The 12344-nt window shown below is 36.0% G+C and overlaps 1 protein-coding gene across 1 annotated transcript in view; it reads left to right on the forward strand.

The window, feature by feature from the left end:
* LOC125639873 (musculoskeletal embryonic nuclear protein 1) overlaps positions 1-12344 on the forward strand; it is a 125950-nt gene that overhangs the window by 89811 nt on the left and 23795 nt on the right. Inside the window, exons 5-7 of the mRNA XM_048857646.2 lie at positions 8309-8421; positions 10260-10337; positions 11002-11151. Of these exons, the coding sequence (XP_048713603.1) occupies positions 8309-8421; positions 10260-10337; positions 11002-11151 (341 nt within the window). The remainder of the gene's footprint in view (positions 1-8308; positions 8422-10259; positions 10338-11001; positions 11152-12344) is intronic.

Consider the following 12344-nt stretch of genomic DNA (forward strand, 5'->3'; position numbering starts at 1 on the left):
TATTGGTTCTGCAATAAACCCATTCTTAGATTGAGTTGATCTTTGTCCTTTAGGCTTCCTGTAATGGTGGTTCATGCTCTCAAGTCCCTAGATACTTTGAAGCATTGGTCTTAATTGACTTCTCAGTGCAGTTAAACTTGAAATTTTATTACATATGGAGTATTTCTAGACACAACTATTTAGTGCTAAAGAAAACTTGCAGTTCAGTTACATATTCACACTGTAAATCATACCCTATTTTGCCTATTTAAAATTCCAGAAAGGCCCTTTATTTTAATATGCAATATTTTGTGAAGATTTGCCATGTGGTATATGCATTTTTTCTTGTATTTTGGACATGCATATACCACATGGCAAATCTTCACAAAAGAGAACCTGTGCCACTGAAATAAGCCTCACCTTAGGTTTTGATGTTGAAGGAAGGAAATTTTTTCTACAAAAGTACTTGTATCTAACTTGGGAAACCCAGCTCATCTCTGTAACCCCAGCGATATGACTGGGATTGTGTTGATGTAACAGAAGTTAGAACTCCATCCTCCAAAGTTTAGTAGTAATCCCTCTTAGGACTTAAACACCTTAAATATCTACTAGCCAGCATTTCTTGTTTGTGAATATTTCCAGAAATTAGTCAGTATGTTGATATACATGGGTATATCAACATTCTCTCCATTCATACACCCACTTTTCAGGTATGCACATCACTGAACTAGCTCCATACTTTCTATTAAAACAAAAATACCCAATTGAGTTGTGGTTGTTAGGCATCTGGTTTTTGTCAGAAACACCTTTGTTCAGTTGTACTCTCCACCTAAGTTTTAATTGAACTGCTTTTGTGTCCTAGAAGAATACACTCCATGATGAACTCACATCTCTGCTGGAAAAGTAAGCAACTTAGCGGTCACCTAGACCTGAGTAGGATCAAAAGTTTCAGTCCCTTGGGTTGAGCTCATGGCCTCTAAGTCAAGGCCTTTCTGCCCACATAGTCACTGATAACTATAGTCTCTCTTAAGGGGACACAATCAACTTATTTTTCAAACTGAAATACTATTGTTGACCTACTAATGTTACAAATAAGTAAGCTTACTGCAGCTCAAAGAATTAGGGAGAGAGAAATCTCTCTCTACTTTCTGCATCTGATAGTACTTACTATATATTCATTTTCACTATTTTCCCTTGTGTAGTCAGTCAGTTTCTCCTATTTCAAACAAAGACTATTTTTAAAATCGGAAACTATTATTCAAAATCATAAAAGTTGGTGGGGAGAATTCCTGAAACTACTTTTAACTCATTTTGTAAATTCTGTACATTTCAAGTTAGCGTATCCCTTTCAAAAACAATTTTTACTTCATCATTTTTAGGCATCTATAGCCATGTTTCTCAGATCAGGATAACTAACTAACCATCATTTTTATCTGTCCCATTGTGGAACCAGGACCATTTCAGTATTTCAGTATATCGTTGTCATTCACATTTAATTTCATTTAGGAAAACTAAGAGTGCTTCTCGTCAAATTCATTTGTCAGGCAGTTCTTCTCCAGCTGGGTACCTATAACTGATGCCTGCAATAATCTGATTATCTTTTAGTTCAGGTAGCTCTTAAAAGAAGTTTCTGGTGACTTTCTGGGTTTAAGCTTTTGCATCTTTTTATTCATGTGCATCTCATCTGTTTTCTTGCCCTGTGATTCCTAATGTTGCAAGTTGACAATCATTTTTTCCAGATCCTCTGAATTTAGTTTAGCTTTTGTACTAAGCTATCATAAGTGCCATTACAAAAAAATTGTGCTGTAAACAACTATTTCTGTTGATATGGTGGAAACATTCTGTATGTAGTTAACTAGTTGTTACACCTGAAAAATTATTATTGTTGTACAAATAAGATTTGATTCCTTTAACTCAGCTAATCATTGTATGCTTGGATATTTTTGTCCATAATGAAGGTAGAGTGATGTTCCCACCGAACATTTTGGTGACATTTTAGAAGATGTTTTTAATCTTAATGACAAAGCATTTGGTCTACAATTTGTGGTCTTAATGTGGAAGAAACGTAAAACCTCTCTAAAAAGGATAAATCACATGTTTATTTAAAAAAAACTGATTACATAAATATGAACTAAACTGCACTCAGTAGTTAGTGTCATGTATTTTTAATGTTCAAAGGTAAATTTAAGAAATTTGAATGTATATTTTTCACACACACAAGCTTATTGGGGGTCTCAGATTTTCCTACTAAAAATCCTCTAAGGGAGACCTAGAACTGTGAGCAAGAACCTCGATATTTTACTGAAAGATTTCTCTGGAGGTAGGCAAAGGAACTTCTTTCCTCTGAAGAGGATGTTTTCATCTTGATTGCAAGTATAAATAAAAACCAGGGCTCTCTTCTCTGCCTGAACTAACTAATGACACTGTCATGTGCTGTTTGTATTTCTAGAAACTATATAATCATTCTCATGTTAGTTCTTGCTATGAGATCATCTCCTTTCTTAGCCCTGTTACTTGATCCCTCGTGATTCGTTACTTGAGATGTCCCACAGAAATAGCACTCCTACTGCTTTTATTGACAGTCTGTCTTTATATGGAGGATAGTTTTAAGAAAGGACTGATAACAGAATTTTTTATGTTCAGAAGTGGCTACTGTTTATACAGCAGATTAGATGTGTATGGTGCTTTATAAATAAAACTGCATGACTATGCCCCAAGAATAGTTACTCATTGTAGTTTTTGAATCTTAACATTCTCTGTGTTTTCAAATACAGTAAGTTAGAAGTCAAGCTTTTAATATGAAATAAATGTAAAGCACAAAACCATTTAGAATTCATTTGAGCATAAAAGGGCAGGAGAAACAGCTGAAATTCACACTGAGAAGAACCTATTCCTGTATCTCAAGTACCAAAACGTTCTCCCCATCCTTGTGATGTTATACTTCTTAAATTGCTCTGAATAGACAACAGGTGTCTAGAATAACTTAGTAAAAATGACCATGTTTCTAACTTAAATCTTATCCTGTTGTCTCTGCTTGCTTTAACTTCTTAGCCTGCAAAGCACTCCAGTGCGTTCAGTAAATCAAACTATAATTTGATTTACTCTAGTTATAATTTGTGTTCTTCAGAGTATGTTGATGTTACAGGTAACTACCACTTCTGTTAAAATGTGTTAGTTTATTTAAGGAGATCTTCCTAATTTAATGTATACACCATTGATTGTAAGGTAGTTTTTTTCCTTTCTCTTCTCTGGAGTTGCATGACATAGGTTTTGTAATGTTGTCAAATCCCTGAAGCAAACCAGTTCTCTCTTTCTACAATCAGTTTGTGTTCTTTTATTCTCTCCACAAGCAAATTAAATTGATCTTATCCTAACCATTATAGATAAATACTGAATTTGCTTGTTGCTCATTGCTCTTGAAATGTGTGACTTGGTAATAGCGTGTTGCAGGATAGCAGTGAGATGCACTGCCAGAGATGGGCAGGGAGTTTGCGATTAGTCTGCTTTTTGTTATTTCTCTTCCTAGCATTGTTAATAACCCTTCACTTTCATAAGCATCAAATTAATTGTTTTAATGATTAAAAGGAAATGTGGCCCCATATCATATGGTAATGTTCTACTCCTTCCCATGACTGAGAATTTTACAAAGGCATAGTTGTCTGTATCGGGAGGAGCCTTGCATTGTAAAGAGCCACACTTCTGGCTCGGTAATTAGTGGTAGCATTGTTACTCAGATGTTATCAATTCAAACTATGTACCTATGACCAAAAAATCAGACACGTAGAACTGGAAGGGCCCTTGATAGATCTAGCCAGTCCCCTGCACTCTAATCAGGACTAAGTAATAATTAGACCATTCCTGAGAGGTGTTTGTCTAATCTGTTCTTAAAATTCTCCAATATCGGAGATTCCACAACTTTCCTAGGTAATTTATATCAGTGCTTAACGACCCTGACAGGAAGTTTTTCCTAATGTCCAACCCAAGCCTCCCTTGCTGCAATTTAAGCGCATTGATTCTTGTTCTATCCTCAGAGGTTGAGAACAATTTTTCACCCTCCTCCTTGTAACAACTTGTTATGCACTGTACTTGAAACACAAAGATAATGTTAAGATTGAAAAACTTTCCATATTTTAAACCTCAGATCCTACCTCATTTTATATATTAATGTTAAACAGCAGTCTATTTTGCTCATACACAGATACATTGTATATCTAGGGCATCCCAAGTATCCTGCCTAGCACACTAGATGATTTATAATCTTTATAAAACTACAGTGAAAGTTAGGGCCAGTGTTCAAAGACTAAGACTCTCTCCACATAACCCTCAAAATCTTCATTCACTCCACACATCTGCTTATCCCACTCCCCAGAAATAGCCTGCAGGGAACAGATGGATATGACCTGACAGTCAACAGAATTCACCAATAAAGGAAGCAGATTACTCAGTGCAGGTACCCTTCCAGTTAAACCAAAGGGTAATGTGTTCATTTTAGTTGATCTCAAATGCTATTGCCAGGTGGGGAAGTGCAGATTTCCCACAGTCTCATAAATATACCTTGAATAGGAGGGGTGAGAGAACAGAACCCTATGATACGCTACATGAAACAGCCTAGAGTAGACGAGCACTTACCTAACACTACCATCTGGAGCCTATCCTTGTGAATAGAGCCATTGCAAGACTGACTTGCCCATGGCAGAGTCTGCAGCCACATCAATACCTCAGTCAAGATTACTCCAAGGCCACTGATCAACCTAAAAGAATGAATATGTGCACTTTATTTTCATTCATCAGCAGGAGACTCAACCAGAGAAACTGTGCAGTATCTGTTCCATACCTACATCTAAAAGCAGGTGAACAGAATAAAAAAAAAATCTGAGGACTCAAAATATTGCCACAGTTGTGACACCACCTTCTCTAGAATCTTCACCAAAAAGAGAACATTACCATAGGGTCTCCACTCAGCAAGATTATCAACAATAAGAGAGTGCCATCAGACCTCGATTTTTCTATTTTAACACTGAACTGTATTTTATATACCAGTCTAGGTATTAGCCAGGACTTGTTCTTTCCCCTAGCTCTGAAAGCAATGCCATTATTCTGGTTTTTTCATCTAAATGGCACAAATGCAAGTGTTTTGTTCAGACAATGGAAATATTACTCTCTCTAAATGTATCCATTTGTTCCTAGCCCTGGAGCCTCCAGAAATAAGAGTGAGATCATCATAAAATAGGTTTATGCTTTTCTCCTAGTCTACCTTGGAGCAGGTCAATGAATTATTTTAACTTAAAGAAAAGGAGTACTTGTGGCATGTTAGAGACTAATAGGTTAGTCTCTAAGGTGCCACAAGTACTTCTTTTCTTTTTGTGAATACAGACTAACACGGCTGCTACTCTGAAACTTATTTTAACTTGAATCTTTAAGGCTCTATCTCTTGTGGGGAATGGGAAAAAAAGCTGGTTTCTCTCCATTCTAATTCAGTGCGGTTTCTGTGAGCTCTCATCTACCTTGATGGGTCACTAAATCTGATTCATTTCAGATGCTCTTAGTGGAAAAGCAGTAGATATGAAAAGTCATCTCTTGGCTATATGAGCATTGTATTTTAGAATTTTCTTTTTATACAAGTGGTTTCCTTGCTATTGATAAACTGTCAGATACTGTCCACAAATTCAGTTTTCTGTTTTCAAGCTTTCCCAAGAAAACGTTTGTCTATGTCGTTGTTTAGGACTTAGGATTTTTTCAGATGATGTTATACATTATCTGTATTGGTCTATAATAATTAGTAGTAAATCTGGCTCTGCTTCTTTCGGGCAGCAGAATTTTTACTGGCTTCATAGCTTGTTTTGCATAACTTCTTTACATTATACAGAATATTTAAATTCTGAGGGCCTGCAAGATGTTTTTAAGATCAAAATAAATTAATATTGTCACAGGTCTTGAAAAATGCTAAGAATTCTAGAGCTCCATACTTAGTGTGTTTTTTAAACCACTTTTCTGGGTTGACTTTTAATTTGAGTTCTTTCCTCATCTTTGAAAATGTAGATACTCAAGAAAATTTTCTGCGTAACTTTCTAGAGGACACGTAGTAATATTATTTTTTTCCATGAAATCCATAATTTTAAAACTATTTCTATAATAATGGTGAAAGATAGTTTTGAAAGTTTGACAGACCATATCCAAAACTGAGTCAGATTTAATTTATTAAATGCAGCCGGGTTTCAAAAGTCTACCTCTCATCTGTCCCTAAATAGTTGCATTTCCTAACTGTGACATCAAATTTGATAGAATGACATTTGCTAGCACCTTTTTTTTTACCACTAGTAGTTTTTTATTATTTATGTTAACTATAACCAAGGTTTTGTGTACTCTGAGGTATAATGGTATCAAATTCCATGGTGTGGGATCAGAGTACATGGGATTCTGATTTCAATTGAAAAAAGAAAAGGAGTACTTGTGGCACCTTAGAGACTAACCAATTTATTTGAGCATAAGCTTTCGTGAGCTACAGCTCACTTCATCGGATGTAGTGAGCTGTAGCTCACGAAAGCTTATGCTCAAATTGGTTAGTCTCTAAGGTGCCACAAGTACTCCTTTTCTTTTTGCGAATACAGACTAACACGGCTGTTACTCTGAAACCTGATTTCAATTGCTGTAACTTTCAAAATTTAGAGACCCCAGAATGGATTTTAAAGCCTCAATAGCAACTCTGTGTCTAAGGCTTTAATTTTGTTTTTTTCATAGCACTTATATAGCGAAGGAAAAATTAGAAAATACTAATAAAAGAAAAGTTTGAAAGTCTGGGAATTCATTGTTAATTTCAGTCTTAACTCAAACCCCACATCTCTGGAAAATTCATAGTTACATGGCAGATGGAGAAACATGATCTGGGGAACCTTCACTCAGAGTTTTCAAACTTTCAGACTTGGGTCTGTATAACTGAAGCCTTACATTACCAAAAATAAACACCTTAAAACCAGTATATTCAAATTGTAGCACTCTAGGAACATCTCCTGGTGAAATTTTTCTGGGAAAAGCTGGTCTAGGCTGAAAAATCAATTTCTGCCTGCTGTGGAATTTCAAGAGCAAAGTGTAAAACTCAAGACTATTTGCTGTATATCTTTCAATAGCTTTCTGGAAAAAGACATAGCCATGGTCCATTCTGCATTACAGCTGTATAAAGGCATTTGAATTTCCATTGCACTTTATTCACAGACTTAAATATTAAGCCATCTTTGATGCTCTAAAAGTTTTTTTTATTGAAAGTGAATGGTGAAATCTGTGGAAAAACTTTTTGTTTTAAATGAAGTGTTAGTAAAGCACTTCTGAGTTGTCAAATTTTGGTGATATTGTGATGCTGGTTAAAATTCACCTGACTGTTTTGTCAGACACTCCACTCTTATCTCAGCTGCAACCAGGTATGTTCAGTTATGCTGTAGTTATATCAGGCTATATACTTTTTCTGTTGGAATATTTGTATGACTGTTCTAATTCCAGAGCAATCAATAATTTGCTTGGTATTCATTATACAGTACCTTACCTGGGGTACAGCAAAATTATTTCACTTTTTATGATTTACATTAATCGGTGCAACGAAGATATATCCTGATGAGCTTGCAGGAAGCTCTGAACAAAATTAAAATTTTGAAGGCTACTCATTCTCTTGTAATCTGTTACAGTTTTTGCCATAATTACCATCAGCTAGTCATGGTTGCTGACATTTGTATAAGATACCTATATATCCAGGATGGCAAAAGCACAAATGTAGGAATATTCTAATTTTTTTAAAAGGCTATCTATGCTAGAGCAAGATACACAATACTTGGCTGCTGCAGTGTACGTTTTCTTCCTTAGAAAACATCATTATTTGCCAAAATGGCAAATAATTTGTAGCAACTAGCTTTATGGAAAAGTGAAAATCTCCTGAGATGTAAGCTAATTCTGTGCTTTATCTGCTGAGTTCAATAATGTGTACTAAAGCAAACTGTAACAAGGTACTCCCTAACTAAACAAAAGGTGCTCTTTTATGTTCAGTTTATTAATTTATATCTTTTTTGAGATTTCTAAAGTAAAAAATTTCTAAAGCACAAAAATTCGGACTCATTAGGGAAGGCAACTTCTTCATCCAAGCAAAGGGATATCAATGAATGTTGTTGCTATTGAGAAATATCATTAGGCTGCTTTTCAATGGCAATCACGTATCAAATATTTCATTTTACTTTTGTTTACTAAGTTTTTCTCCCTTGTCTAATTTTGCTTTTGTTTTTCTTAAACATGTGCTAAGTCAAGTGACAGTGGGCTAAACTGGTGTATTAAAGCTTTGCTTTTCTTGTAGGTGACCCGCTGCAGTGCAGTGCTTGGGTGGGACAGTGTGCACTGTACATAGTGATCATGATGTTTGAGAAAACCATCATCATTATAGTCCTCCTAATACCTCAATGGAAAGAGGTTTGAGTCTTTATAGTATTTTTACAGTTAAATGAATTGCAGATAGATGCCAGAAGGTGATAAACTGTTAATTCTATTTAATCCAAAAAGACTAAGGCTATCATGCAAGCTATGTAGAGGTCCACAGTTGGTGCTACTTAACTGTTGCCTATGATAATGGAGTGTCCTGATACACTAATTGGATTTCACTGGTGACAATGCTTCCATTCTATTTTGAATTTAGTAGGTATTGCATCATGTACAATATAAGATCACATGCTCACTTGAGGTACCTAAAAGGAGACCGAGTGCATCAGCCTTTCTTTTAGTTAAATTACAGCCCTAACTTTAAACCTATTTTGTATTCTTTTCCACAGTTTTAGAGAATCTCCCCTAAATGTTCATAATAGAACATTGGTACATTTTTTGTAGTAAAACCTTAGTAATTCACACTGCAATAAAAGACACATTGCTGAGTTACTGAATTAAAAAAATCTGCCAGTAAGCAAACAATAGTCAGTTTCTGCAGCACAAAGTGTATTTTGAACCCTTATACAGGTAAAGTATAGCTTAGCTTCAATTTATGCTAATACTATTAGTTATACTAGTAAGTGTGTGGCAGTATATTCAGTAAACATAATGAAGTTGCAGTAATGAGGAATGACTCCCAGGCTGAGATCTGTATGAAAGATCATAACATTGTAAGTGACCTGATTTATAATCTAAACATGACAGTACTTACCTGGAGCAGCAGAAGTCTCTATAATGTATTGTAATTCACCTTTAAAATGTCTTTGTTTTATAAAATATTTGAACTTCTGCATCCCACGTCCAGATATTTAACTTTAAAACCGCAGCATGTGTTTGTAAGCAATTTTCCAAGATATTGGTTCTTCCAGTCAAAGCTTTCTGGAAAAAGGGTTCAGTGGATATTTGACTATAGCCTATGCTTTGTTTTTCTTGGTCAAACCTCTTTTATGGCCACGGTTAGTTCAACTGCAGGAAGCACATACATCATCTTGGACATGTCGCTAATAGAATCTTTCATCTCAATGTAGAATCAAGTGGGAACCACAAGTCCACACACTTTTAAAGGGATAATTTATAATTTTGTCTATAATTGATAAAGCATTTTATATAACTGAACTGTGGAATAAGTGTCAGGTAGGTACGAGGTGGATTGTCTGGTTTAGTACAGCATATGCAATTTAACATTCAAGATGATTACTCATAGCAGTTAGAGCTGAATAACCCCTGTAAGGTGTTCTAAACCAGGGGTTCTCAAACTGGGGTGTTGCGAGCTGTCAGACTCCACCCCAAACCCCACTTCACCTCCAGCATTTATAATAGCGTTAAATATTTAAAAAGTGTTTTTAATTTAGAAGGGAGATTGTACTCAGAGGCTTGCTGTGTGAAAGGGGTCACCAGTACAAAAGTTTGAGAACCACTGTTCTAGACCATCCCTGTAGAATAAAACAGGATTTTTTTACACTTTATTTTATAGTATTCTGACCAGTTTTTTTAAATCTCCAAGTGATGGGGCTTCAAACATTTTCCTTGGGATTATAAGGTGATTAATTTGTCAGATAGTATCTGGTTGCTTCACCTACCCACAAGTCATCACATTCCTTCTGTAGCCACAAATTAGTGGGATGGCAGATTGTTTTCAGTCAGCCGCACATTACGTGCGTTACTAAATGCAACAAACAAATGCTTCCTTGACAAAATTATATTCCTTTCCTATGAAACTGTCCTTTCTAATTCATCTGGCTACCAGCCTAATACTTTCTGTAACACTTTCTAACCCAGCTGCATGCACATACTGTTGTGGTCTGAATTTGATCTTTTTCTTTTCACAGGTAGCTTTATTGAATCCCATAGAGAACCCCCAGTTGGAGCTGGCTATCGTCATGCTGATAGTTCCCTTCTTTGTTAATGTTAGTACAACTGTACGCTTTTCAGAGATAGTTGACTTGTGTTCCCCCCCCCACCCATCCCCTTCTCCATCTGTTAAAATTAATCCGTACCACACAGTGCCTTGGTGATATCTTAGTGTTACAAGTCTTCAACTGCTCTGTGTGTGTGTGTGTGTGTGTGTGTGTGTGTGTGTGTGTGTGTATAAAATGTGATTATGTACTTATGTATCTATAAAATCCATAATCAGCAATGCCATTGGGCACAGGAATGGTGCACAGAATGCCCAGTGTTGAATGTACTATTCAGATACTGTTGTACCAGTTAGAAATTCCAGTTAAATTTGGTTTATTTAGGAAAGCATTAATTTGTTTGGAGCGCCAAAAATATCATCCTATTGAAGTGCCCTAGACCAAGCAAGACTATCCATATGTCAAGATTAAGAGCTAATAAAAAATGCCCACTAAGCAGCAGCTTTTTTCTTATTGGTGCAAGAGCAGGAAATAGGACAGCTATGTTTCAGGGGGTATATGTTAGATCATGTGACTGGATCTGTACAGGATTTTGCCATATTTGGCCAAATCCCACTTAGTACAACTATTCCCTAACTCCATTCCAAGGACTGAATGACTAACACATATACTGGTCTAAAGAAAACCTGAACTGTGAATTTTCCCCTGTTAACAGGCATTAATGTTCTGGGTGGTGGATAACTTTCTTATGAAGAAAGGGAAGACAAAAGCTAAACTCGAAGAAAAGGAAGTGGGGCAAGATTCAAGGAATGGAAGTAAAGTCCGATACAGGAGAGCAGCATCACATGAAGAGTCAGAGTCAGAAGTATGTAGATGCACCACTTGCTGTACCTGAGTCAACTCCCTTCCTTTTGACTTTGACTTACAATACTATCTTAGGCTTGATTAGTTTTGTACTAAATTTGCTTAGAGCCCTTTTTCGTAAGACCTCATTGAATAAATCGGGACTGCTAATTCACTTCTCTTATTGACCCTTTACAAGGCTGCTGATGTTTTTCCTGGGGTACGAGACCTTTCAAAAGGATTGTTTTTAGATCCTGTGGTGTCAGATAATTCAGTTAACAGTGAACTACAGCTTTAATGTGGCTATTTTATAAGGATATTGTATATCTAAAAATGGTGTCTCAGATTTGTTAAAACAGACATTTCATCTGTTATGATAATCTTACACATTTGAACAATAGATCAGTTTCAGGTTGGGTTTTTTTTTGTTTTGTTTGTTTTTGAGGGTTGGTGACGTTAAAGAGTCTACAGCAGTTTTAAAACCATATCTAGTCAGTAGTGTACAGGATTATACACTACAAATAAGTGCCATGGCAGCTTCCCCATTCAATGTTGCAAATAACCTTGATTTGACTTTAAACAACTGTGATAGGGTGAGAACATCATTCTCTCAGTTCTGTTCTCAATCTCTCCTTATCCGAAGAGCTTAATTAAGGTGGATCAGAAATGTTCCTTTTGATTGCTACCCACTAAAAGAACTTAACCATGATGAAAGACCATTCAGTTGAAGCATACAGCTGTGTAAGAGCCATTGCTATATCTGGTACAACTCTCTAGTTCCATTTTTCTGTGGAATATAGTACTTTCAGTAATTACACTGAAAGTGAAGGGGCCAAAAAGTCAATTTTTTTAACTTCCCTGCTTTCAAGATAATCTTCCTTAAAATTTTGTTAAGCACTTTTTGCTTTGCATAAGGACAAGCATCTTACTTGAGTATATGAGCACTTCTGTCACTATTGTTTAATATCCATTATCAGTAGTAACTCTTTTTTGTTTAGTAGATAAAACTGTCACTGAAAGATGGTCAGAGAATCTGTCTGCCCACAAGTGGAAAATTTGTGGGATCCCAGTGTACCACAGGTCCCACTGTTCAGTGCTTTCTTCAGTCAAATGACCTTTCTTTAAGATCAGATAATACCTGTAGACTTTATGAGCCCATATGTCTATTAGAGATGAAGATGCCTGCTGTCTTCAATTTCTGAAAATGTGTTCATG

Source organism: Caretta caretta, chromosome 7 (genome assembly GCF_965140235.1).
Source record: "Caretta caretta isolate rCarCar2 chromosome 7, rCarCar1.hap1, whole genome shotgun sequence".
Classification (NCBI taxonomy): Eukaryota; Metazoa; Chordata; order Testudines; family Cheloniidae; genus Caretta; species Caretta caretta.